The 26,432-nt window shown below is 27.2% G+C and overlaps 2 protein-coding genes across 2 annotated transcripts in view; both read left to right on the forward strand.

Moving 5' to 3' along the window:
• Positions 1 to 6,133, forward strand: part of LOC111634033 — a 22,228-nt gene extending 16,095 nt beyond the window's left edge. Inside the window, exons 9-15 of the mRNA XM_023378709.1 lie at positions 2,064 to 2,294; positions 2,369 to 2,496; positions 2,565 to 2,677; positions 2,744 to 2,991; positions 3,737 to 3,900; positions 3,976 to 4,139; positions 6,109 to 6,133. Of these exons, the coding sequence (XP_023234477.1) occupies positions 2,064 to 2,294; positions 2,369 to 2,496; positions 2,565 to 2,677; positions 2,744 to 2,991; positions 3,737 to 3,900; positions 3,976 to 4,139; positions 6,109 to 6,118 (1,058 nt within the window). The 3' untranslated portion in view covers positions 6,119 to 6,133. The remainder of the gene's footprint in view (positions 1 to 2,063; positions 2,295 to 2,368; positions 2,497 to 2,564; positions 2,678 to 2,743; positions 2,992 to 3,736; positions 3,901 to 3,975; positions 4,140 to 6,108) is intronic.
• A 2,296-nt stretch (positions 6,134 to 8,429) lies between these two features.
• LOC111634034 (adenosine receptor A1-like) overlaps positions 8,430 to 26,432 on the forward strand; it is a 67,219-nt gene continuing 49,216 nt past the window's right edge. The window contains exon 1 of the transcript XR_002758133.1: positions 8,430 to 9,338. The gene's annotated coding sequence lies outside the window, so the exon portion shown is untranslated. The remainder of the gene's footprint in view (positions 9,339 to 26,432) is intronic.

Here is a 26,432-nt window from a genome sequence, read left to right on the forward strand (position 1 = left end):
TAATTTTTTAGCAAATTTTATTTTAATAACCAAGTGACAAAATGAATGCATTCATATAAAACATAATGTTTTCATTTGCTGTCATGTAAAGTCAAGGCTTCTCGTCAAATATATAAACGAGGAAATGAAAATGTTTAATTTATTATTTTTATACTCGTCTTTTTTCCAATGTTTTGAATAATTTTAATAATTTCGTAGTTAACAGGAGGATTAAAAACGAAGTAACATTCTTGACACTCATTCGAATTGAAATTAATCTCTTAATATTTCAATTAGTTGTTGTAAGTAATTATCACTTTATAGAAAAGTAGTCTAATTCTTTTTATTTATTGACTAATTAATTATTGATTTAGTCAATAATTTGTCCTAGTATAAAATACAAATACTCGATTTTTTTCAAATTTAAAAATATCATCTTATTTTTCTTTTTTTTTTTTTTTTGGAATGTGATAACGCAACACATGGGCAATATGCCAAGGGGAAAGTGCCTCCGGGGAGGATTTTTTATGGTAAATTAGCCTGTATTTGTGATATTGGTGTGTGATTTCGATCGTAGAAAAAAATGTAATGTATTTTAAAATTTAGCCGTTAGGGAAAAATTTGGCGTTACTTTCCGCTTAATGTGCACATTACATACTTTTTATAACAAATTTCGAGTATTAAAAGCACAAAATGTTCTTCACAATTCTTCGATAGGTAAACAATCGCCTAATCGTGCGTTACTCTCAATGTTCTCAACCTAGCTTGACTTGAACAACAAATTTCACAACATATGCAATAAGTTTAGGCTACTTCGTTTTGTTCAGTGAATGAAGTTTTTAGAACATGATGGTAGATGATATAAAGAGCCATATCTTTGATGTGACCGTCAATTCCATATCGTAATTGAAATAAAATTACCTCAGTTTGTTTCTTAATTCCCGAAATTCGTTAAAGGACTATATAATATGCCCATATTAATTAAAGGAATAGTAGCGCCAAATTTCATCTTAGTGGCTGAATATTAAATGAAAATTTTTCCCAAAAATCGAATTCGCATATTCAGGTAAGTGTGAAAACTAAATATGGTTGCGATTTGACCTATCGGGCAAATTGCAACCACAGAGAGCTCCGAACACTTAATCTTTAATTATATTTTTTTATATTTTTAAAAAATCTCGTATCTAAGTTTTAAGATAAGTTTTCACAAAATTTTTATAAAATTAATAATTGTTGTTTAATTTTGGGATATGATAACATATTTATAACAAGCCCAATCAGTAACCAAGTGGAAAAAACCACTGAACACTAGTAGTTAATTGGTCGCGCCTGACAACGGGTTGATCACGTGTAATTTACCGAGTTTTCTTCACGTGTCTAACATCCAAATAGCGACCAGTTTCCTATAAAAAGTCCTCCCGGGAGACATTCTCCCTTGGCAAATCGCTCGTGTGTTACGTTGCCTTGTATCATCAACCCAATCCAATCCTTTACAAGGTAATATCGCATTGGAGTCATTTTTCCTTTACTATAGGAATAAAATTAAATTACGCTTTTTTAATTCTGATCGTAAATGTACATCTAAGATTCACAAAAATCTCTTATAAAAACATTCAAATTATACTAATTTTAAAACCTTTTAAGCGTTTTTAAATCCGTAAAGACGGTTTAACAGATTTTTTTTCTAAACTTTTACTTTTATAATTCTTCAATAGTAAATTATTAGATGAATATCCTCGACTCGTAAAATGCTTTTTATTTTTAATTTTCTAACCATTATAAAAACATTCAAATTATGCTAATTTTAAAACCTTTTAAGCGTTTTTAAATCCGTAAAGACGGTTTAACAGATTTTTTTTCTAAACTTTTACTTTTATATGTTTTAAACCGCCAGGTAAATTATAATTTATTATTAATAATAAATATATACTTTATTTATAGTAATTTGTATCAGATAAAACTAAGAATCATCGTTTTAATAGTAATACTATGAGAATATGGATATATTTTTTTTTTNAATATTCTGTAATAAATATTTTTAAATATAAGAATGAATTTAATTAAAAATTTATATTTGTAAGCAGATTTGACATTTAATCCTGGAATTATATTTAACATACAAAATTTTGAGGAGGGAGAATCATGCCAAGTTAATTATACACATAGAGGAATCTGTACCGAAATTATGCACTGCAAAACTATAACAAATTTTCGTAAAAGTAAACCAAAAATCTGTTCGTGGAATAACAAAGTGCCGATTATTTGTTGTCCTTCTACATCCATTGGTGATTTTGGTAACTTTGCAATTAAACCAGGTGATCAAAATTATAATTTTTGATTTGAATATTTTTATTTTAAAATATCATATTAATTAATTAGTTTATTATAGCTTGTGGGAAAAAATTAATAACTTCAACGAAACCAAACGGAACAACATTTAGAATACCGGGCCAGAAATTCGATGTCTCGTTAGTCGCTGGTGGAAGGAATGCAAAATTATTTTCTTGGCCTTGGATGGTAATAATAATTAAGTTTATAAATACTAAAATTGATATGAAATTAATAGAATTTTTCTTTAAATTTAGGTATCTATCCATTATAGAACCTTTATTGGAGAAAGTTATCTTTGTGGCGGATGCATCATCAGTGATCAGTACATTTTAACAGCATCACACTGTTTTGGAGAAAGTGGTCTCAAGTAAATGTCATTCATATTATGTAATAAAATAAATACCTAACTAAAATTTGTATGTAATGGTTTCAGGCCCGCAACGGAATATATAGTGAAAACTAAAGGACTTTTTAAAAATGAAGGATCTGATCATTATTTAGACAAAGTAATATTGCATCCGGGTTATAAAGTTGGTCAATACTACGACGACATTGCGTTACTTAAATTAAAAGAACCAATAATTTTTCAAGAAACAGTTTTGCCAGCCTGTTTACCATTTGAAAATAAGGATTATCTAAACGAAAAAGCTACTGTTCTCGGCTGGGGAGATACTTCTTATGGTAAATTCACATAATATACATACTGTATAATTTAAGAAAAGAGCATTAACTAAATAATATTTTAATTATTTTTATGTCCTGAATAGAATTAAATTCTCTTTAAGTAGAAACAGATTTAAAAATTCTAAATCGGATTAAATTCGTACTCTCAATCAAAATTCAAAAGTATTCTGAATGTTAAATACATTATTCAGTAAGAGTTCTTCAAACTTTATTTTGGATTAAAAATCATTTTTTTACTCTTAAACTAAGAATTTTAATATTGATAGAACACGTGTCATATAATATAGTGTAATTGAAAGTTAGTGTAATAAGTGTAATAAGCTCATGTAATATAGAGTAATAGTATATTATATGAGAACGTAAATTGTTTGATAAACCTTTATTCTGGAAGTATCCTCATTAATTTATATTAATTCATTGCAATGATTCACTTAAACTAATTAATACTATTGCATATATGATCTAGAATTAAGCACTTTTAGTGATTTTATCACTAACCTTTTTGGTAGGGTTTTATAAAAAAAAACTTATAAATGCTAATGTAGAGTGAAATCGTCATATGTTTAATTCACTGTTTAATTAATTTAAACGTAATTAATTTTACTGTACTTACAGACTAGAGCTTTAAAAAAGAATTAAAACCGGACATTTTTTTAAGTTTGATAAATTCGTTCTTCAGCTAGAGTCAGAATAAATAAATAGTATCTGTTTTAAATAATTAATATAACTATTTTATTTTCAGCTGGTCGACCAAGTGAAATTCTTCAGGAAGTCACAATTAATGTTGTGTCAAACAAAAATTGCAATGCTTCTTATAGTAAATTAAGGCAATCTTCATTAAGGAGAGGCATCACAGAGAATTTTATTTGTGCAGGAGTCAACCAAGGAGGAAAAGATGCTTGTCAAGTAAAAATTAATTTTCAAATTTAACAAATTAAAGTTTAATATGATGCTAATTTTTATTTAATTACTATTTAAAAGGGAGATTCTGGTGGACCTTTATTAGTTGAAAATGAATCTAACATTTGGATGGTAGTTGGCGTTGTTTCTTTTGGTTATCAATGTGCTAAAGTTGGATTTCCAGGTGTATACACAAGAGTATCTAAATATATTCCTTGGATCACATACAATACTAATCTTGAAATGTAAATGTATAATATATATAAGTGTGTGTAATTTTAAAATAAGAAAAATTATATAATTCACTTTTCATTTTCTTAATTTACATGCAGGCGGACATTAAATTTAATATGTAAAACAAACTTTGTAAAATAAATATGTAATGTATTTATAAATTAATTGAATTAGGGGAGATCGGGGCAACTTCGGCATGCGGGGCAAGTTTGTCATGCGCTTTTTTTAAAAAACAAATTAAAAGGAGACTTTGGTTATAGGTTAGGCAGTTGAGTTTTATTGGTGGCTTGTTGAGTGTAGTGTTTTTATTGTTCTCCAACAAGCGTAGTTGAATTATCAAGCAAATTTTCATTTTCGTTCAATTCCATATAATATTTTTTTTCCATTTATATTGAATTGGCAGGTTTTGTTATAATTCCATGATAACGAAAGTTACTTTTCCTGTTAGAAGGATGTAACTTCAACTTATTCACGTGGCCAGATCGTGGCTTGGCATTCTGTTCTCAGGGTTGTACTTAATGTTTCGAAATCATGACTAGCGGGGTAAGATCGGCAACATAAAGCCACATTAGAAGCAAAGGATAAAAATCAAACAGATGATAAATGAAAACATGTTTGCATTTGTTATTCATGTATATATGTCTTTGAACTTGCATTTCGTTGTAATAATATTAAATGGGTGTTGGATTTGTATTTCTTTGTTTTAATAGTGAATTCCAACTTATACATTGTTAATAACATAATTTTATATACGTGCCTATCTTGCCCCATTACTGTTGCCCCTATACCAGGGGCAACTTTAATAAAAATAATTAAAATAATTACAACTTTACAAAAAGAGAGAAGTTGCCGATCTTGCCCCTATACCCGGGGCAACTTCGTCAATTTCTCTCTTCTTGTAAAGTTGTAATTATTTTAATTATTTTTATTTCCAAACTGATTTTAACCAGTTCTATAGTAAGGTAACATTCCAATAGACAATATGCAAAGCTTTTTTTTCAGTTTACAGCAGTATTTATTACACAAAATTTAAGTAAATCTTAACATGCCGATCTTGCCCCGATCTCCCCTATCATTATAATTGTTAAGAAGTTCTTTATAAATGCTAAAAACTCTTCTAAAATAAGAATTAATTATTCTCAATATACGATTTGTGAAATTTTAACAATGTTTCTGATGGCTTCAGATTTGTTTCGTACCTGAATCAAATAATTATTTTAATGAGAAGCCAGAACAATTTCACTCACTTGTTCGGAAATTAAAGTAACCTTGAACCATTCAAGGTTACTTCATTTTTCTTATAACGAAAGTTTACTAAGCTATTTCGAAAATAATTATAAACTAGACTTTCACCAGTAGATTAATTATTAATTATGAGTATTATTAACAATACGCATGACGCTTGATTCTAATAAAATCTATTTTACTTAAATAATAATGCTGATTCTTTCTCTTTGATGCTATTACTTTTCCCTTGTTACGTATGCAGAAAGTATTGGAATCGTGTAAAATTTGACCCTATAGAATTTTTTTTATTGCAAATTTCCACTTTTTGACATCCCTAGACTCAAAACAGTATAAATACAAAAAAATTTTATGGATATGTTTGTATATTCGCATCTATTTTGCTTAATATGTCGGGGTGGAGTAAAGATTTAGAAACAAAATTTGTTGCAGTAGCTTGTGTATAACGGGCACTAATGCTATTAAATTTTGATGCTTAAAGGTCGAATGGGTGGAGAGATACAGAGGAGTCGTGTGTTATATCTCTAGAGATGTTGGACTTAATGATTTTACTCGTTATTAGCATTTACAATTTTTTTTAATGAAAATTATCTCCACCCTCAAAATTAAACTTTTTGTCATTTTATAATAATTAATAATATAAAAAGTTTCTATAACAAAATCTCATAGCAAATGACTCTAATCACAATTTTATTTATTAGGATTAATAATATAAAAGTTATTTTTTTTAAATAGAATCTCATAACAGCAGGGAACTCATTGCAACTCGTTGCTAGATTTTTTTTTAAATCGCTGAACATCGAAATGCTCAGATATGAAAAAAGTGAAACGTAAACGCTGAAAGATCTGATTTCACTTGCAATTTTTCAGCAACAACGCCAATGGTTGCGACGAACGTTCAGCAGTAAATAGCCTACACAGAAGCCTATTTTATTGAAAGCGATGGTGTTTGCAGCTATGCAGAGGGACCAATTAGAAACGCCAACACATAACCAATTAGATGAACTGTCGCACTTTGGAGCGTGAAAAAATCTACTATTTTATTAGCTGACCAAAGAAGTAAATCAACAGTAGTGACAAATATTCAACACGTCAGAATTTTCCTTAGTGGCACGACTAGCCGCTAGAGAGATGTTTTATGGAATTGTTTCCATAGTAACTGCATCCCCACTCGCCGCTGCTGTTAGAAACTTATAAGTGGAATCAAGCTTAATGCAACTCTGTTTCCAAAACGTGATGGAAACATTAAAACAAAAAAAACTTTCAAAAAGTTTGCGACATAGAGTGAATACTATAAGCTTTCAGTGTATTATTAACTTTAATTCTATTAAATTAATTTTGTTTTCAGTTTTTAGAAGCATAGAAACGAGATTTATTTATATTACACATAAAAAATAAAACTGATTTCTCCTTATATTAATATCAAACAAAATTTTTAGATGATTAAATTATTAGGCATCAAATAATTTCGTAATGTTTCTACTATCGCTAGATGTAAGTGTAGACATAATACGAGAATAGTAGAAAAGTTTTTTTAAATAAAATTCCATTATTAATTAACAATTTTATGTAGTATATTTCTATTAGACGAATGTTATTTGATTGCAATGTGAAAGAAATATTGCTTACATTACGATAGGGAGCTAAAACTATTGTTTTGTACGGCAAATGGAAAATGATGTTATAGATATCACGTGTTATTTGCGGATCTACTCTTTATCGAAAAGTAATTTAAAAGCAATATTAAAATTTCCTAATAATTAATGTATACCTAGAATGAGACCAGCGATAGGAGGGGGCGATAATATTGTTAATATTAACAAAACCTTTCGTTACGGGCGTAACGAAATAATAACGTTATAATAGTAAGTAAATTGCAATACTAAACAATAAAAAATTACGATCTAGGGCAGCGATGAAAAACATTTTTTCGAAGGTCAATCAGAGTTTGAAATTTAATAACTCCAAATCGTGGGTCTAATATTTAATTCGAGTATCATAAAAAATAAAGAAAAATACAAGTTTTACTTTATTTAGCTTCTTAATATATATCAGGAAAATAGTATTAAACTCTACATAAGTGAAAGAAATAATAATGTGATTATAACAGAAACAAATATTTCGTTTAGTGGGAAATTGGTTGTTGTTTATTTGATAATTTTTCTATCTGAGGTTCATAATTAATAAGACTTTTTACGACTGTTTTAGGATCCTACTTTCACATTTTACATGCAAGTTTTGTAGTATATCAAATAGTTTATTTTTTATAATTTATAAAAAATAATACTTTCTACAGATTTAATGCGGGTGCCATGAAATTGTTGTTGTATCACTGATCTAGGGAATTGGAACAGATTATAGTGAAAAAATTTTTACCACTCAATTTAAATAAATTCAATATTTATTATTCCCATCTATGCTATTAATCTTTGTTTAAAATGGAAAAAAAAACTGTTTCAAAAGTACTATCAACTTATGACCTATGAGCAAAGAATATATACAGTGAGTGAGTTCAGGCAAGTTTGGTCACTTGTGAATTATTTGTTATTGACTATAACATATTGAGGAAAACAGAATAGAATTTCAATGCGATAAATGTTGTTCAATCTTTTATTCATTCGGATAAGATATAATAAACGAAATGAAATGACAGTGAATAATTTTCCTGAAATATCTGTTTATTTGTAACATATTGTTTTAATTTATTATTTAATAAATCAAAATTTAAATTAATTCCTAATATCAAACAAGCAATTATTTATTGTAGAAAAATTTTGAATTAAAATAACGTGACTTCCGGTTTGTATCGGAGCCTCCTGCTCGTATACTTTTAATATCTGGTCTTGACTTTCATCTATCTAACACCATTCTCGATTTTAAGAAAGGACAATTAGGTAGACAAACAGACTAATAATAGTAGGAATTTATAGGCCCACAAGTTTTTCAAATTGTAGGCCAATGAACTTGGTCTATAAAATAACTAGCAGATAAGCCCAGCATTGCTCGGGCAAAAAATAACAGCAGGAAAGATTAAGATTATTAGGTTATTTCGTACTTCTAATCCTTCTACTACATTATATTATAGTATTTGATTTATATAACTACAAATTTATTTCTTTGAGTTTTTATAAAAAAATTGTCGTTGTTAAAAATTAATATCTTCATCTGTATTGTTGCAATGTTGGAATAACCTAAAAGACAATCGATTTTATGGCACAAGTGGACCTCCACGTATTTTTCTTATTATTTACAATCAGATTGTCCTGAAATAGATGTTGATAAAAGTATTTCGTCAGATGATAAGTTTGCCTTAAAGTTTGGATCTTTACTCCTAGATACAGATTGTATGAAATGCAATTGTCGTCGTAAATTAATTTGCAGAAAGGATCGCGATTCAATTTTATTTCGACGTCACAAGTGCAAGATGAGCACCTCGCCGATCGACGTAATCTATAATGGTCAATTTGGGGAAACTTTCATAGGGAACTATTTTTCCCCTTCGTATTGCATCTAATTTGCATAGAGTGTACGTTGAGCGTGACTGGTTCGGATGTGGGTGTGAGCTTTCATTCAGCTGTCGACTTTGCAAAATTCGTGATATACGTTTTGATGATTTCGTTGTATAATTTATCCAAAATGAAAAATGTTCGACCCGGAAAATTTGTCGAAATCGATGAAACTGTCGTGAGTAAAAGGAAAAACGAAAATGGAAAGTTTTGAAAGGAACTAGGCGACTCGTCGATGAAATTGTGTCTTCCGTTGTGCCAGGTACTGTGACTTCATGCCACGAAAACAATAACCGAAGAACTCTGAAAATCGAAAGAGGAAGAAAGAAGAAACGTCGGTCAAAAGTACGGGAAAAGTGTCGAGTAAGATAAAACAGGATCTAGTTACTGGAGAGTTTGCATAATCATGTTAAAGTTCGAAGGAAAGGAAGAAATAAAACAAATAGAAGTGTGTTAAATGTGAGTACAAAATGTATTTTTTTTTTCTTTACAATACGGTTTTATTAGTATTTATGATGTTAGCCATATTGTCTGTTGACATAGCGTCCGCAAACAAGATGGCGGCCGGAAGTGCCGCCATTGGGGCTACCTAGGTGAACATTAATCGAATTGGATTTAGTTTATTTTGTTAATTTTTGCCAATAGATGGCGCTACGTGTAAATCAGCAAATCGAGTGCAGATAAAAATTAATCGATTTACAGAAATGCAATAGATATTTTGGGGTGGGCCTACGACATTATCTAAGTTGGAAGTATATAAACTTAACTGCCGAGTTTCGAAGCAATTGGTAGAACAGCCTAGGAGTGTATAGCGAACAAACAGACATTCCATTTATATTGATAGATAGATAGATTATTAAAATAAAAGAATTTATTTGAATTTGCTCATTCTTCCGTAATATCTTGTTTGGTTCTTTAATATTTAATGTTTACATATGTATCAAAAAATTTAATTTGGATATTCTATATATTAATTAAATTGAGTTAGCAAAGAATTTTCAAATTTTTATGTTAATTTCGTTTAATGTTAATTGTTGTCAATTTTGGTATTCAAATTGAAGATACAAAAATCTCTTTTCTGTACTTTATTTTGAAATGATTTATCAAAATCTAAGATGTTAAATTACATATCGTTTGTAAAATTGTGAAGAAAATGCTTAAAAAGAGCAAAAATAAGTACAAAAAATTGATTGTTAAAGTCGCCATATTTATAAAATTACTTTAAGAAGAAAAAATTACGTGGCAATCTTTAAAATGTAAAAAAAATGATTTATTTTAATTTATAATCGTCCACTTGGAAGATGAAGTGCTTTTTCATATGTTTAGCAATCTCTTCTTCTCATGTTGAAACAGATAATTTTTGATCTAATGAAGTAATGTATTCTTTATTAGATCAAAAATTCTTCATGTATTCGTTTTGGAAACCAGTAAGACAATTTCGACAATATTTCTTAGAATTCGGGTTATCCTTCATTAATCTCCTTAAAATGTGTAATTAAAAAACAATTAATTACAGTATATAAGAACGTGTAAACTTGTATAAACGTAACAATGCTGATATAAATAAGATTTTTCTTTTCAAATACGTTAACATGTAGACTAGTATTAATAGTACCAATACTTACACGAAAGTTTGATAGACTTATAAACACTTAAAACATTTCAGCATGCGAATAGTGTATACGGAATTTTTGTTTTAATTGTTTGGAATTAAATTTTCTATTATGTTATATAAAAACAATAATTTATTTTTACACATAATGTTAATTAAACAGTGTTTATTAGTATAAATATTTTGGAAAAATAATATTACCTCATATGCCATTTAACACATTTTTTTGTATATTCCTACATGAATGTCTAAAAATACACTATCAACAGTTATCAAACTGATGCAATCATTATAAATTTTTCAATTGAATTTAATGTAAAATATATAAATAAATATTTAATTACTGATAATAATCAGTGTATTTATATTTATTTACATTTAGATTACTCTTAAAATTTTCCTGTTTACGAAATCTTTTGATAAGTTTTCTACATAGATAAAATTTTAAGAAATTTTCTTTTGTCAACAATATTTATTTGTGAAATAGCAAATTGTTTTGTTCCAATAGGACAATAAATGCAATAGGACAATAAATACAAATAACAATATGATTCGTAGTCTATTATGCTATAGTTTTCGATTGTTCTCCTGGACCCTAGCCATCCTTAGAATACTAAAATTAGTGAGATTTTTTAAGGTAGATTCAGTTAACAATATTTTCAGATAATGTTTTTCTTTTTATTTTTGACAAAAAGCAATGTTATAACATAATTTAAGCCGGTTTTAACATTATTTGAATTTTCTACCAGCAAATATCATTACAATTAAACAATAAATTTCCTTTGTGCTTTGGCATCAGTAAAGTTATTAATACTTTAAACGTAAGAAAATAACTCAGAAATCGACTTTAAAAATTTAAAGACCTTGTTTTCTTATCCATTCGTATTAGAATCATAATCAATAAAAGATTCTGATTATCTATTCGCAAAAGAGTTTGATCTTTATGCCACTAACACTAATTGGCTCACTAATAAAAAAGTTAACAAGGGCTCTTGTCGACTTTCTGGCACTCGAACAAGAGGTTAAGAGGATCATTAGAAGTCCGATGATTTTCAATTACACTATGACATGAAATTTAAGTAATAACAAAAGTTTAAATAGAGTAAGTTTGCTGAATTATGATAAAAATCTCCATTAAAAATATTTAACTTTAAAAACACTATGACACTAGCTGAAAGTTAAAATTGTGTGTGGTGCCATCCGTTATGAGTTATTATTAAAAATATTGTTTTTATATTATTATGAAAAGTCAAAAAAGGTTTAATTTTGAAGTTGTTTCTAAATATATTATAAATGGCAATAACGAGCAAAACTTTCATTAAGTCCGATCTCACTTGAGATAAAACAGCCCATAATATGATCTCCTTCTAGCCCAATCCCTTGAGTTCCATACTCCAAAATTTACAAGCATCAATGCTCATTTTAAACAAGTTACCATGTCAAATTTCGTTTCTTAATCTTTATCCCATCCTGAGATATTAAACGAAAATAGACACTAACACACACACACAAACACACACACATATTCCGGTAATTTTTTCCTCCTTAGTAAATTTATATATATATACAGTATATATAATAAAGACTACACAATAACAGACAAGAATAATAATCAAATGTGATATATATTCCTACAGAATTGGTATGATGAACTTTTGGACCATGAATTTTCTATGAGTGAGCTTAATGATGCTTTGAGGAGGTATAAGCCAAATAAAGCTCCAGGTTTTGACGGGATTCCAATGGAATTCTGGAATTTTGAGACGTTGCGACCACATCTTTTTAATCTTTTCTTAAAGATTTTTGATACGGGGATAATACCGAAGTCTTGGAAGACNAATAAATAAATATATTCCTACATATTATCCTTGTTTCGATATAGGCAAATTGTCCCTTTGAGTCCCTTGTCTCGGGCCTTCGAATATTTTTTCACGGCTCTGATGGAAAATAAATATAAACAATTAATTATTTATTGTGAGATCGTCACAATGCCGGGCTGCAATTTTTCGTCATAATGTTCTGTTATTTCAGTAGTATCTTGCTCCTGTATATCATACTTTTCCTGCTAGCAACAGAGTCGTGTCGGTCATCAATCTACTGTAACTCCATTCAGGGGAAATTTTTGAATTAAAATAACGTGACTTCCAGTCTAGACCGAAAGTTCGTATATACTTAATCGGGGCATCCTGCCCTAAGTTTTCCATAGCTTTTCTCGACTTTCAACCATTTAACTCCATTCTGGAGATTAAGGAAGGGCAGACAGACAATGGGAATTTATAATTCTACAATTTTTTTTTTCAAATTAAGGCTCAATAAAGTAGATTTTCAATTAACAGAAAATTCATGTTGGAATCATAGAATTTTGTAATGTATAACATATGAATCCTCGACATTTTATCGAAATAATTTTTTTCTTTCGGTTTAGTCTCCTCGCTTTAGAAACTACATGTTCGAGAAGAGATAAACACTAATATTGTTAGCTGCTATCCGAATTTAAGGCCTGATCGTGTAATGGTCACGTCATTCTGGATAAAAATGAGTTCGACTAAGAAGGTTCTGTAAATATTTTTTAAAAATAAGGACAAGATAATACTCTAGTTTTTAACTGTCTATCATGTTTGAAGATCTAACGCCTGGGATTTTCAGTATTTATCTATCACACTCGCAAATAATCAAGACTGGTCGATGAATCAAATCTTTATTTCATTTCTAACTTTCTCACAATATATAAATAATTTAAAATTATTTACATATTAAAAATGATTTAGAAGTTATGAATTTTAAATAGTGCCTTTTAAGATTTATTGTGAAACATGTAAATCATTTTGAATTTAAATTACAAGTTTATTTGAAATCTTTCTATATAATTAATGAATATATAAAACCACAGTATTATTTATATTTGGTATTTAGGTAAAATTCGTTATACTAAACAATGAATCTTTTTCTACAAGATAATTTATTTATTTTTTAATGTATGGCTGATGTTAATTATAGGAGAAATATTTAATGCACTGTATATACAATATACAACTTTTACTTTCTAATCATTTTGTTAATATTTGTTAGATTTTATATTATGAAAAATATTGGCAAATTAAATAGCTGTATATAAATTTAAAGTGAAAATTCGGAATAATTTTTATTAATTGTTTACATTGAATCAAACCTTCAATGTGAAAATCACCTGTTTTTAAGCAGTAATAATTTGTAAATACAGTATAATTATAATGAAAATTATTGTAAAATATAAATAATACAATATATTCTAAAAATAATATATTTCAGTATTAATATTTAATGATAAATGTTAAAAATTATTATATTTTATGTTGTAAAATCCTTAGGTTGTTTTTTTTTTAATTTAAAACTAAAACATTTTCTGTAAATTGTTTGCTTTAAACTATTATTAAAATAATAATTAGATACAAAAATATGTAAAGTGCAATTATACATAAAAACCACGATTTTTCTCGAATTATGAAGACAATGTCCCCCAGGCGAACTGAGAAGAATGTGTTAGACTTAGCATCTTGATGTTTCACAGATAATTCATTCAAGAATAAATTTTTAAATAGTTTCTAAGGGGTAAAAATGTTTTCTTTACTTAAAAAGGATCTAGCTGGATATTAATTAACTTCCACAACACCTTATCTCACTGAGAATTATTTATTAACTTTAACAAACGTTTTCTACAGACCATCTTCAGGTTTTTAAATGCCACGGAACATTGATAATTAATTGTTCTTTTTGAATAGAACAAATAATAACACATTTAAAATACAGAATTCTTTAGAATAATGCGCTATTTGAATCCAAAGAATAAATTACAGTTTACAGTTATATATATATAAATGGCCAAGTGAATAAAACCACTGATAGTTTGTCATGATTTCGGACCTAGCCGCATGGAATTTTCTGGATTTATTGATGTCTGTAAGCACCTAAAAAGGGAATCCATTCCTATAAAAATCCTCCTAGAAAGCGCTTTCCTCTTGTCAGATCACCCCAGTGTTGTATTGCCTTATTCCACTAATCCGATAATTGGCATTACATGAAAAATAAGTCAGTAATTTAAACTGTAAACATAAATAAGTATATATTTTGAATTTTTTTAAAGATTTTCAAGATTCATAAAATTTACAAACATAAGAATATGTAAACTTCATTTAAAATTTTTCCTTTTTATCTATATACTCATATAATATATAGTCTGATGACATATCTCTGTGAATATGATTTATTCGTTACAATAGAAAACTTAAGCAGGTATTTAGAATTTAAAATCCTACTCTTGAATATTTTAGATTGTATTAACGGAGTGGTAAATCGATTTTAAATTTAAAATATTTAAATTGTTACTATCATAAATATGGAGTTTATTTGCTACAAAATTTATTTTATAGAGCAGCAAAACTTATTTATGTATTTACTGAAATTTATTAAAGCATTCAATCTGTTAATACAGTTTATAATTTTATGAAATTAAGCAAATAAAATTGTTTAAATTTATGATTATAAGCGAAAATATAATTATTTTTAATGATCCAAGAAGTGATAGCAGTAAATATTACAGGATCTAATACAAATAATTGACAATAATTAACATTTATTGAAAAAATTTCTCTTAAAAATTAAAAATCGCATTACTGTAACCAACTTAAAACACTAAAACACACTAAGAATGCCTTAATCTTTCTTGGGATTCCTTTTGGAAACTTGTAAAATGGTTAAAATATCTCAAAAATTGTCGTTTGAGGTGAAATTCTTACTAACTTACAGAAACTTTCAATAGTTTTTATCTGGTTTTTACAGGTGTTTAAGAACCTTTTAAAAAGTCACGATCATTTTGGTGTTTTAGAATATGATTTTAATGACAATTCTGATAAAGTTAAAAACACCTCTTAAAAGGTGTTTTTAACTTTAAATAGCGATACAGTTCAGTGACCTATCAGAAAATTAGTAATTTAATTAATTTAAATTAACGATTAAGAAAGTAATCGTTTTTAATAAGAATTTCAGTATATTATTGATTTAATTCGACATATTAAATAAGTATTTTGTAAAATATATTTAAGAATTGTAATGAATTTAATTTAAAATTCCTTGTCGGAATTACTGGAATAATTAGCTTCTATATTAATCTTAATGCAGTACTTAGTGATTAAGTTATCATAAAAATATAAGAAACTGATCATTTTATTCTATTTTCATTGCATGTTAAAAATATAAGTGTACTGTACATAACGGTAAGGTCCAAAGTGTAAACTGTTGTATAAACTATTTTTTATCTAAAAGAAAAAAATGGCAGATACAAAAAATGTTTTTATTTCCAATGGGATCTCGTCCCAGTTTTATTCACAGAATAGAATTTCCTATAAGATTCAAGTTACGACATTGTATCGAAATAAATAATATTCTACTTTGAGAAACATTTATTGCTAAATTATAGAAAGAATTTCGAATTCAGTAGCTCTCTCAGAAGTTTCTATTAAATATATTCCGTTTCTACTTTCATTTTATTGCTGTTTATGAATCTATAAATTTTCTTTATATTTTCATATTTGACAATAAAAATTATTATTAAATCCTCTGTTTTTTTAATGTAGATTTTTAGTATTTTATCTTTGTCTTTGACCGAAATTTAATAAAGACTGCAACTAGTCTATATAGTGTCCATTATTTAAAATAGAAAACACTTTTTACCATATTTTGCAAATATGTAAGCATTCCTTAGAGCAGTGATTATCAAACTTATCAATTCGCGGACCACTTAAACGCACTTAAATCACAGATGAACCTCGGACCGCATATGCCCCGTACACTTCTATCTGTAAATATTTCCTTAGAAAAATAATAGATTATGTGTCAAAATATTTTATCGTCCGATAACCTAACGTAAGAGAAATAAGATTCGTGAATATGTTCTTTAGAAAAACAGCATAAAATTTAATTTTTGAAAAATATCGATCAGTCTGAGGATCACCTGGATCATGTTCGTAGACCACCAATGATCTGTGACCATACTTTGAGAGTTTCTATCTTAGAGGATGGACCCAATGCTACAGAAATTTTACAAAAAATGGGAAATAATTCAGGCCTCATGTGTTTTTATTACGGAACAAAATACAGGGAATAAGAGTTGATATTGATACTTCATCTAAGAATTTACATATTTTACGAATCAATTTGGATTCTTGAGAAAAAAAATGATGTAGAAAAGGAAATTCTGGATTTCAACATAAAAAGAAAATGCTAGCTTCAACAGTATAATAAATATTATAGACCAAAATAAATTGACGATTTATAATTTTTCTTTAAAGGATTTCAACATAGTGAAAGATGGATTCAGTTTATAAAAGAGATACTCAAAACCACAACGTGCTCTTAGTCGGAGATTAAGGTAAACAAGACATAATCTCCATCATTGCGTTACAATTACTGTAATAGATGAAGAATTATTGAAGTTCAAATTATGAAACAAATTACGCTTATATTGAGATTAGACATTCGTCAAAAATTTAAGTGATATTAGCATTATATTTAAAAAAAACAAAAAATAATCTTAGATTAATCAACAAAAAATGCAAATAAGTTTGACTTCACTTGAGACATGTGAATGTTAATCTGAACTTCTTACTTGAGACAAATAGAAAAGAAAAGATTAGTACGTTTTATTAAAAAATGACTATTCGATTATACTTATTTCATAATAAACAAAATAAAGTATAGCTTAACGTTTGGGTCTTCTTCAGAATTAAATTTGTTTAGGATGCTGTAATAATGACAAAAAAAAAAAAATCCATTAAAATTACAAATGCCTACAGTACTTGCGATTAAAAACTTAAAGTAGAAAAGTCTAAAGGAAATTTACTATTAATTAGTAAATTGTTAAGTCAAATACTATTCTTAGAGTACAAATTAGATTTTTGTTCTAACCAAACTGGATAAAGAGGTTTGTGTTGGTCTTGAAAGCTATTATTTTGCAACAATGTTAAATTATTTTCCATCGTGTGAAATAACTCAATCTTTTTCTAGCAAAACTGGAAAAAAATTTAGAAAATTTATCGCAATTAACTTCATATCGGTTGAATTTTGGGTGACTATAACGCATGAATTGGATGCAAATACGATTCAGTGTACAGTACTATGGTGCTAATTCAGAAATATACTGTTTAATATAATATAATTAAACAGTATATTGTTGTGGTCTAGGTCAAAAATGGCTAGGCCAATCTGTAGACCATCTGGCGCATAAACAATACTACTGTATATTATGCAATAGTAAAGACAATACACAATAGAGAAATTGGGAATAATCTAAAAACATTATATATACACCAGTCAAGTGGTTGTACTGAGGATGATTATGTATGTTAGCGCTAGGCTATATACTTTTTTGTCAATTCAAATATCAAAGAAAAGTCATAAATTATATGCCGTACAGTGATGCCTCGAACTTTGAATTTAATTTATTCTAAGAGCTGTTCGAACTCTGAAACAGTTTTTCCATTCCTGGATCCTGGTAATACCCATTTCGATAGACTTAAAACAGCAAATACCCATAATTTAAGTAAAAAATAACACAATTAAATATCTAAATAATAAATCAAAACATGAAAACAATAAATAAAATTCGTAAATACTGTATAATAAAATGAAAACTGCATTTACAGGTCGCACATCGTGGGCTTCGCCATCTTAAACATGGCCGCTAGATCCGCCACACGCGTACTGCTTACACGCTTCGAGATAATTTACCTTTTCACTTCAGTATCGACGATTGAAGTGAAGAACTACAACCTTCCTCTTAGGCTTCGTTGCTTTGACACACTTCTCAAATGCCATGGTTAATAAGTAAAGGCTTAAATTGAATTGAACTGAAAGTTTTTGACATATTTTAACAGCTGTCGTTACTTAACATAGAAGTGTGATTTAATTATAACAGTTGTGAAATTTAACACATTATTGCTAATAAGAGATTTCATTCTTTGTTTAGCAGTTTATACTAAACCACATTTGACGAAGTTTAGGATCATCTTCCCCACACACAATACGAATTATTTTACTGTTTCTACGGTGTTATATCCTTTCCGAAACTCATAAAGTGTAATATGCCCGATATGCTTTTAATCTGAAGACATTTCGACTTGATTTTATTCAAATAAAATGTGAAAGTAAAAAGTTCCGTTCAGGAAATTTTGAACTAAAGGATACAAAAGGACTTTGACAGCGCCCAAATGCTGTCGGCGAAGAAAAATTGCAGGAAGAAATTGCTAAAAATTGATGAATAACCAAATATAGCAAAAATAAAGCGTAAAAAAAGACACTAAAAGCATACGAACTTAATACGAGAGCGAGAGATGAAATTTTGTGGAATTTAGCGTTCGAATTCTGAAGCGTTCGAAGTACGAGATACCACTATATTTTTGGACCAGAAAATTCTGATTCTAAGTTATATCAACAGATAAATCGTGTTTGAAACTATATAAAGCAGATTTTTAAAAATTGTTAATATAATTAAATTGCTTTTTGATCAATATCAAATGACTATAAAATTGCTATTTCAACTTTCCATACGTTTTGAAATTTGTTGAGGTTTTCTACAGGAAGATCTCTTTCCCTATTTATTTAATTATATGATAAATGATATTGATAAATGGCTTGATAGGGAGGAGAGTGGAATCGTAATGGGCAATCAAATCGTTTATTTAGTTCAATATAATCTAATATTATCATATTGAACTAAATTCTAGAGCTATTATGATCACTTCACCATCGAAAATGGGTCTATAAAGGAAAATTAATCTAGCAGATCTTTTTACTCAATTAGGAATGACGATAAACACGGAGAAAAATTTACGTATTGATATTTCGCAATGGTAAAAGTCTAGGTAGGAAAGATCTGAATTTCTATTTGACGTAGAAAAATTGAAAGTATTCAATTAAATATATTATTTAGGAGTAAAAATACAAAATATAAAAGTTAAATGCCTTATTTCTATCTCTGTCTTACGCTATACATTTGCAACGTACTAAAAAGCATTTAAACTGATTACAAATTGTTAATGGTGAAAATAAAATTAACCAAAACTTTAAACTATTTCAAATTATTTTCTTCAATTGTTCTAAATTCTGTTTTTATGTGGAAATCTCTTCGAGTTAATTGAATAATTTTCTAATATAAATTATTTATATCTGAATAAGGCAGTACCTGGTTTTTATATGCAGCACGACGACGAAAGCCTTTTTTGATAATTAAAGTTGTTTAAATAATTAATAATAATAATTTAATAGCAAAAAATAATTTAGATTAACTACAAGTTTTGTATAAATACAAAAGTCAATATAAAACCAACGGATTTTCCAATTTTTCTTTTATGCTATTCAGATATAGTGTCGCTCATTTTATTTTCAACAACTGAAGATGATTGGAAGTTTAGTTATTTAATATTAGATCTACACATACAGTTCTACAGTTGTTATTCGATTAGCACGAGTTAATACAGCCCTACTACTAGGGTTTCTTTCCCGGGATTCTCGCCGTTTATTCCGTACGAGAAAAATTCCGGGAAATTTTATTTTCCCGGGAAATCTCGCATTTCAATAATAATTTACTATGTCAGGTTTTCTTTCTATTATTTATTATACGAAAAGTTGCATCTTGAAGACTCACCTAAGAAAGAAATTTTGAGGTTTCATGCTGCATATTACTACCTATGTTTTACAAGTCTCTACTTGTTAGTTCATGTAATATCTATGTATTGTGTTTGCGCAGCATTGAACAACGGAGCACTGGCTGAAAGTAAATATCACTCATCGCACTTTAGTTAATTTTTTATTTCATCTTTAGAAGTAAAATAGTATTTTTTTCGTAATCATTAAAAAATCCCAATGAAACGCTTTATTTTACTTTCATCTTATAATGTAGGAGAACATAAATTAATTGAGCTTAACGTGTCCGTATGGGTGAGATTGGCCCTACACTTTTAGTTACTTACTAGAAAATAAATTAAATTATTCAAATTTATGATATTCCTGTATGATCTTTTTTATTCATATAAAATTCTATTTTACTATCTCATCCCGGAATTTCCCGGGATCCCGGGAAAAGAAATTATTTTTCTCGTAATCCCGCTGGAGGCAAATTTCCCGGGAAATGAGAAACCCTACCTACTACCAAGATCCACTTAATATGAATAGGCATTTACAATTAAGATTGAGCAGTTTCTATTTAACATAAATTCTTAATTTTTGAAGCTCTATAATAATTTATGCTCTGGATGTAAAGGACAGACATCTATTTTGCTCGTGTTGTGTGTAAGAATCTTCAATATCTCAGAAGAAAATGTGAGATAGGATTTTTGAGCGATTGTACTTCGTATGAATATTCCAAGTAATTTCAGAAAATGTAACTTTACAATACAATTAAATAATATATTAAATAACACATTATTTGGGTTATTACATAAAACTATGTAGTTCAAAAATGTTAACATTGCGGATGATACGTGTGTATGTTTTTACTGCACGTTGTCGTTCACAGTTGTGACAATGAGCTTTGAATTACCTGTTCTACTCAGGCTCGTAAAAAGTGAAATGGAACTGAATCGGTTACAAATGTGGAGCATATATGAATAAAATCAATACAATAAAAGCAGACTTTTCACTTCTTATCAAAAGATACGTTCTTTTATATCACTTTCAAATTATGCTTTTTACATAAAAGACTAAATTCTCGGACTATTCTGTATCCCAAGCACGGAAAATCGTCCTCTGAGTTTGATCTTATTTTAAGTACGTTTTTCATCCATCTACATACATATTTCTGATTACATAATCATAGTGGTTGGATAACAAATGTTGGGAATATAACGATTGTTAAATCTAATTTCAACTAAAAAAAGCTATCAAAATTCGAATCAATCTTCGTATTCTGCACTTTCCATAACCTACAATCGAAAGATTCTCAAAATCATAATAGAGATTCACTTCTGTGATTGGTCGAAATTGAATGTTGTCACATTTAATACCTAATAAATCAATACTGTATTTTTAATATTAAATTAATTAAAATTAATAATATTTGTAGAAATTTTAATAGTGTTTTGTTGCTGCAGATTTAAGATTTGTAGCGAAGTTAATTATATAAAAAAATTAAAATTTTCATAAGCTAAATTGAAAATTTTGAGATTTTTTTTTAAATTCCGTATTATAAAACATTATATTAAAATAATAATTTAAATATACGTTATTGTAATATTATAATAGTATTAAATAAACATCAAAAATGATTTTTACTAGCAGATACGTCGGGATCTGTCGGAAGAAAAGTAATAAGGACAAACATTAAATGAAAACCATATTAAAATTTTGGTTATTTCAGCTTATCATTGTTATGTTTATCAGAAAGTGTCAAGAGGAGGAGTGGGTGTCCAGATTTCACGGTATTTTATATTTATCGCAGTGTGCTATAGAGTAAATTTGATCCAGATTAGTCAAAGGATTTAGAAATATATAGAGAACAGACTTACATTCTATTTTATATAAATTGATTATTAATGTTTTGTGTATTTGTGTGTGTATAATTTATTAATCTCTTAAGAGTATGTTTGAGTATCTTAATAAAAAGATTTATTACTCTTACAAAAGAATATTTAAAACAATTTTCTTGTCAGATGCTTATTTTTGTTTAAATTCAAAGAAAATATAATAGCAAAAAAATAATCCAATTAAATACGTTATCCGTTTACGATTTTCTTTAAAATTTCTCATTTAAATTGCTTTTTCTTTAAAGAAGGAAATAAGATATTACTTTCTTTAAAGAAAATTCCTATAAAGGACTATAATAAATGTGATAAATCCCGTAGAAACCAATCTTATCTTTAGAGAAAAATGTCTCTATGGTGTTGGTTTATTGTCAATCGTCGATGGCGTTATGCCAGAAACACAACTCTACAAGATAAATTCGTATCATTGGCCCTTAAAATAAGAGATAGTTGCAGTTTTAAGCTACGATATCACGCACAAAACTCCATTATCTCTACAATATTTCCTTTTTTTTTACTTTCCTTATACTTCATAATAAGTAATTATTTCTATTTTCAACAAGCAAGTTCATGAAGAATAAATTCATTTGTAATTTCATTCCATTAGTGACTGTTATATTATTTAAAATAGCAAATGGCGGTTTAGCTGCATTAATAAATTTGTTTATAACCTGCATATTATTTAAAATGATATATGATTTACCTTACAATTTATAACTTTATATATTTTAAATAATAGATTTTTAGGGCAATTTGCTTTATTGATAAGATTCCATTATTTTTAAACGAAATCTTATTAATAAAGGGAATTGCAATAAAGTAATAAATTTGTTTGTGTTTAATCATATTCTACTTTAATGTTTGTAATATTCATTTTTTGTAATTTGGTGAAATAAAATTATATCTAAAGTGGTTTCAATGCGCTACAATAACTTCTCTATCTATTGGATGTGCATCTAAAATGGTATAAAGGCATGAATTTTAATTAAATAAACGATGCTTTTTCTATAGGCATTAATTCTCCTCGTGTAAAACATCCATTTGCCTTGTAAAATCTTATATTATAAATAGTATATTGTAAAAAAACAAGTGTGTAATGCTGATGTATAGTTTTTATTTTTTGTTTCCTGTTTCCTAAATAGGGGTAGCTACCATTTACCTTATAGCATTGCTTATAAAAATTTTGAATAAATAATCTTTAATACGTTCTCCATCCTTCATTCTGCTACAATATGCATTTCGGATATTTAACCAGTGGCGCGTTAACTTTGTAGCATTTATGAATCTTAAGTCATTAAACTTACAAAAACACTTTCAAAGGTTCACTTAATTAAGGTAGTTTCTCATGCAGGGCAGGTTTATTCTTAAACTTTGACCTAATTAGCCACCATTATGTGCAATATATTATTTAAGCCGATTTTTAAACTTTGTGAAAACGTTCATTAGCTGTTTCTCAGTGATTTCGTGAATTGCATTTATAATCCTATCCTTAAAATCGTTCAAAGAACAATGTTTTTTTTTTTTTTTTTTATACGTAGATAACTGTTTGACGTGATATCACAAGGGAGAGAAAGTGCAGCAGCGTTAAATCGGGTGATGAGGTAGCCAAATGACGTTCTCTCGTCAACCAATCCACCTAAGAATTTACAAAACTAATGCATAAAAGCTACATTAATTAAGCTTTCAAATGGTGCCTATTATATGTTCTTAACATTTATACATCTTACATTATTAAAGTTTAAAACTGCATAAGGATTTTCAGGTTACCATGCATATAAAAACACAATAAAATCAGTTTAATTAGGAAGAAGAAAAATAACTAAATCACATAAAAATAATGGCTGTAACATGATTTTTATTTCTTAATTCAATAATATAATAAACTTTTAATAAAAGTTATAAAAGAAAATCGGGAAACTTGTTTTTTTTTTTTCTTCTGATATTAATAAATTAAATCAAAGAAATTTCTTTTGAGTTCTTATAAAATAAACTTTTGAAGTATAAAATATGAAATAAATATATAAAATAAATTTTTAAAGTATCTTGAAATTTCCTTTCGGGTAATTGAATGCGAATTTGCATAATATCTCACGAAGGAATTTCTCATTTTCATAAAAGAACTGAAAATCAATAATAAAATTTGAATACAAAAAGATATTTTGAAATGCATTTCTTAATATTATCTTTAATATAATTCATGATGTTTAGGGTGCCTAAATATCTTAGTTAATAACAAATTCCAGATATTTGTCATGCAGTAGCAGTGTTTGAATCGATCACAAAAGAAAAATTTCAACGACAATTACTCCAAATCTTCCTACATTATATCTTTTATTAAGTAATTCGGATAAACAATAAAACTATTTTTTATATAAAATAAATCGGTATTGCAATGGCATTCTATATTAGTTAAGTATTATTTTTCAAGATATATGTATTCTATATTACTTAAATATTGGAAATTTCTCAGGCTCTATAATTGGAAATTGATTTAATCATTTTGTTCTAAGAAAAGCAATTGCTCGAATTTTTAATATAAAAATGATATATTTATAAATTAATTAAAATCTTTCACGGAAAATTCTATATTTTAATGAAATTATCTTTTCTATGACGGCATTTAAGGCAATTTAATTAAATTTTTAATTGCATTATTATGCTTAATCTTCTTTAACATGGTTACAATGAAATTCGCTTTATCCACGAAAAGAATCTCTTAAATTCTGAAGGAATTTCTACATTAAATGTACATTTTTTTCCTTTTTTTATTAATTCAATATTTTTATAGACTTAGTTTAGAATTGTTGATATAAAAACTTGCATTTTATTATTACATTAACTCAAAAAAATCAGTTTATAAGTTAAAAAGTCAAACATAAAATTGCAAAATGTCACCTTTTCAAGATCCATAATTGAAAAAATGTTTCTTTGGAGTGAAAGATGGAGCCATATTTTATGATGGAAGTTGCCGAAAAAGAACTTTTAACAACCTTCGATGTAATATAAAATTATGAGACGAAAACATTTAAAGGAGCACTTTTTACTTCCCCATTAAATGTAATTAATAAGTACCTAGTCAACATTACAATAATAATTATATTTATACATAATTATGTCCTGTTAAGTAATGTAATTAAAAACATTATCATTAAAATGTTTTAGTTGACAATTCGGTTAATTAGGTCCTGTTATTATATTAATTAACATTTAATTGAATTTACCTACAGTTTGGTTATCTTTTTATGTTAGAAAAGAATAATGGCATTAAATTAATTTATAAAATTAACATATGCATATTTATGGATGGATAAAATTGCAGTATATCATGCTAAACAGAATAAAATTTAAAAAGAAAATAACATTATTGTTAATGATTTTCAAGACAAAATCTTAATTTTAACATTATTTTAAAATGGATAAAGATGTTAGCACTTTTATAATTTATCAGAATTTGTTATTTAACTAAGATAACATGTTTAAGTTACTGAAATTTTTCAATATTCTTTAAAGATATTAATAAAATTACAGCGATTTTAATGATTAAAATTTATTATGCCAAATAAGTTCTTAAAGTTCTCAATGCTTCATTTTTAAGTGCTTAAAAATACTCAATGTTTTATTTTAAAATGCCTTAAATTCTTAGAGGTTTGAAAATAATGTTTTATTTTTAAATACCCAAAATTCTTATTACTTTTCATTGCTTAAAATACAAATTAACAAAGAAAAAATAATATAAATTGAATAAAGTAATTTAATTTAACGCATAATAGACAAAATTCTTTATAAATCTTTATAAATATCATAAATTTTTAAGTTTTAACTCAATTTACATAATACATTCAAGATAATTCGTTAAATTTTTTTTGTGTATAGTAATTATTCCAGCTGAATATACAGCAGAAAAAAATGAAAATAATTTATTTACTTGTGGTATTAGAATTAATGGATTAAATATAAACTCTATTTAGCATATAAAACATGCAATTAAATGGTAAATATATATTTATAACAGGAGTTTGTAATTGTAAATGAAACTCTATAAACATGTTTAAGACATGTGATAGTCGAGTTACTTTATTGTTTGGGAGGAAAATAATTGATATAAACACGAATAGAATAATGATAATAGCATTAAATTATATTCCGTTTTTAAACATTTTTCTGCACTTATTCATGTTTTAACTGTGTTTGTACAATTAAAATAATTGTAAAATTGTTTTACACGTAAACACAAATAATTCGAGTTAATTAGAGAAATTAATTGTCCTATTTAAAAGCAAATTAATTAATTAATTAGTTTTTAAATAGAACATTTTTACTCTTTGCGAAGTAACTACCTACTTTTTAAAAAAAATCTCTAATTTAGTCATTAAAAATATAATTAAAAAGTTG

Source organism: Centruroides sculpturatus, unplaced genomic scaffold, assembly GCF_000671375.1.
Source record: "Centruroides sculpturatus isolate CEXI.00-Female unplaced genomic scaffold, Cexi_2.0 scaffold917, whole genome shotgun sequence".
NCBI lineage: Eukaryota > Metazoa > Arthropoda > Arachnida > Scorpiones > Buthidae > Centruroides > Centruroides sculpturatus.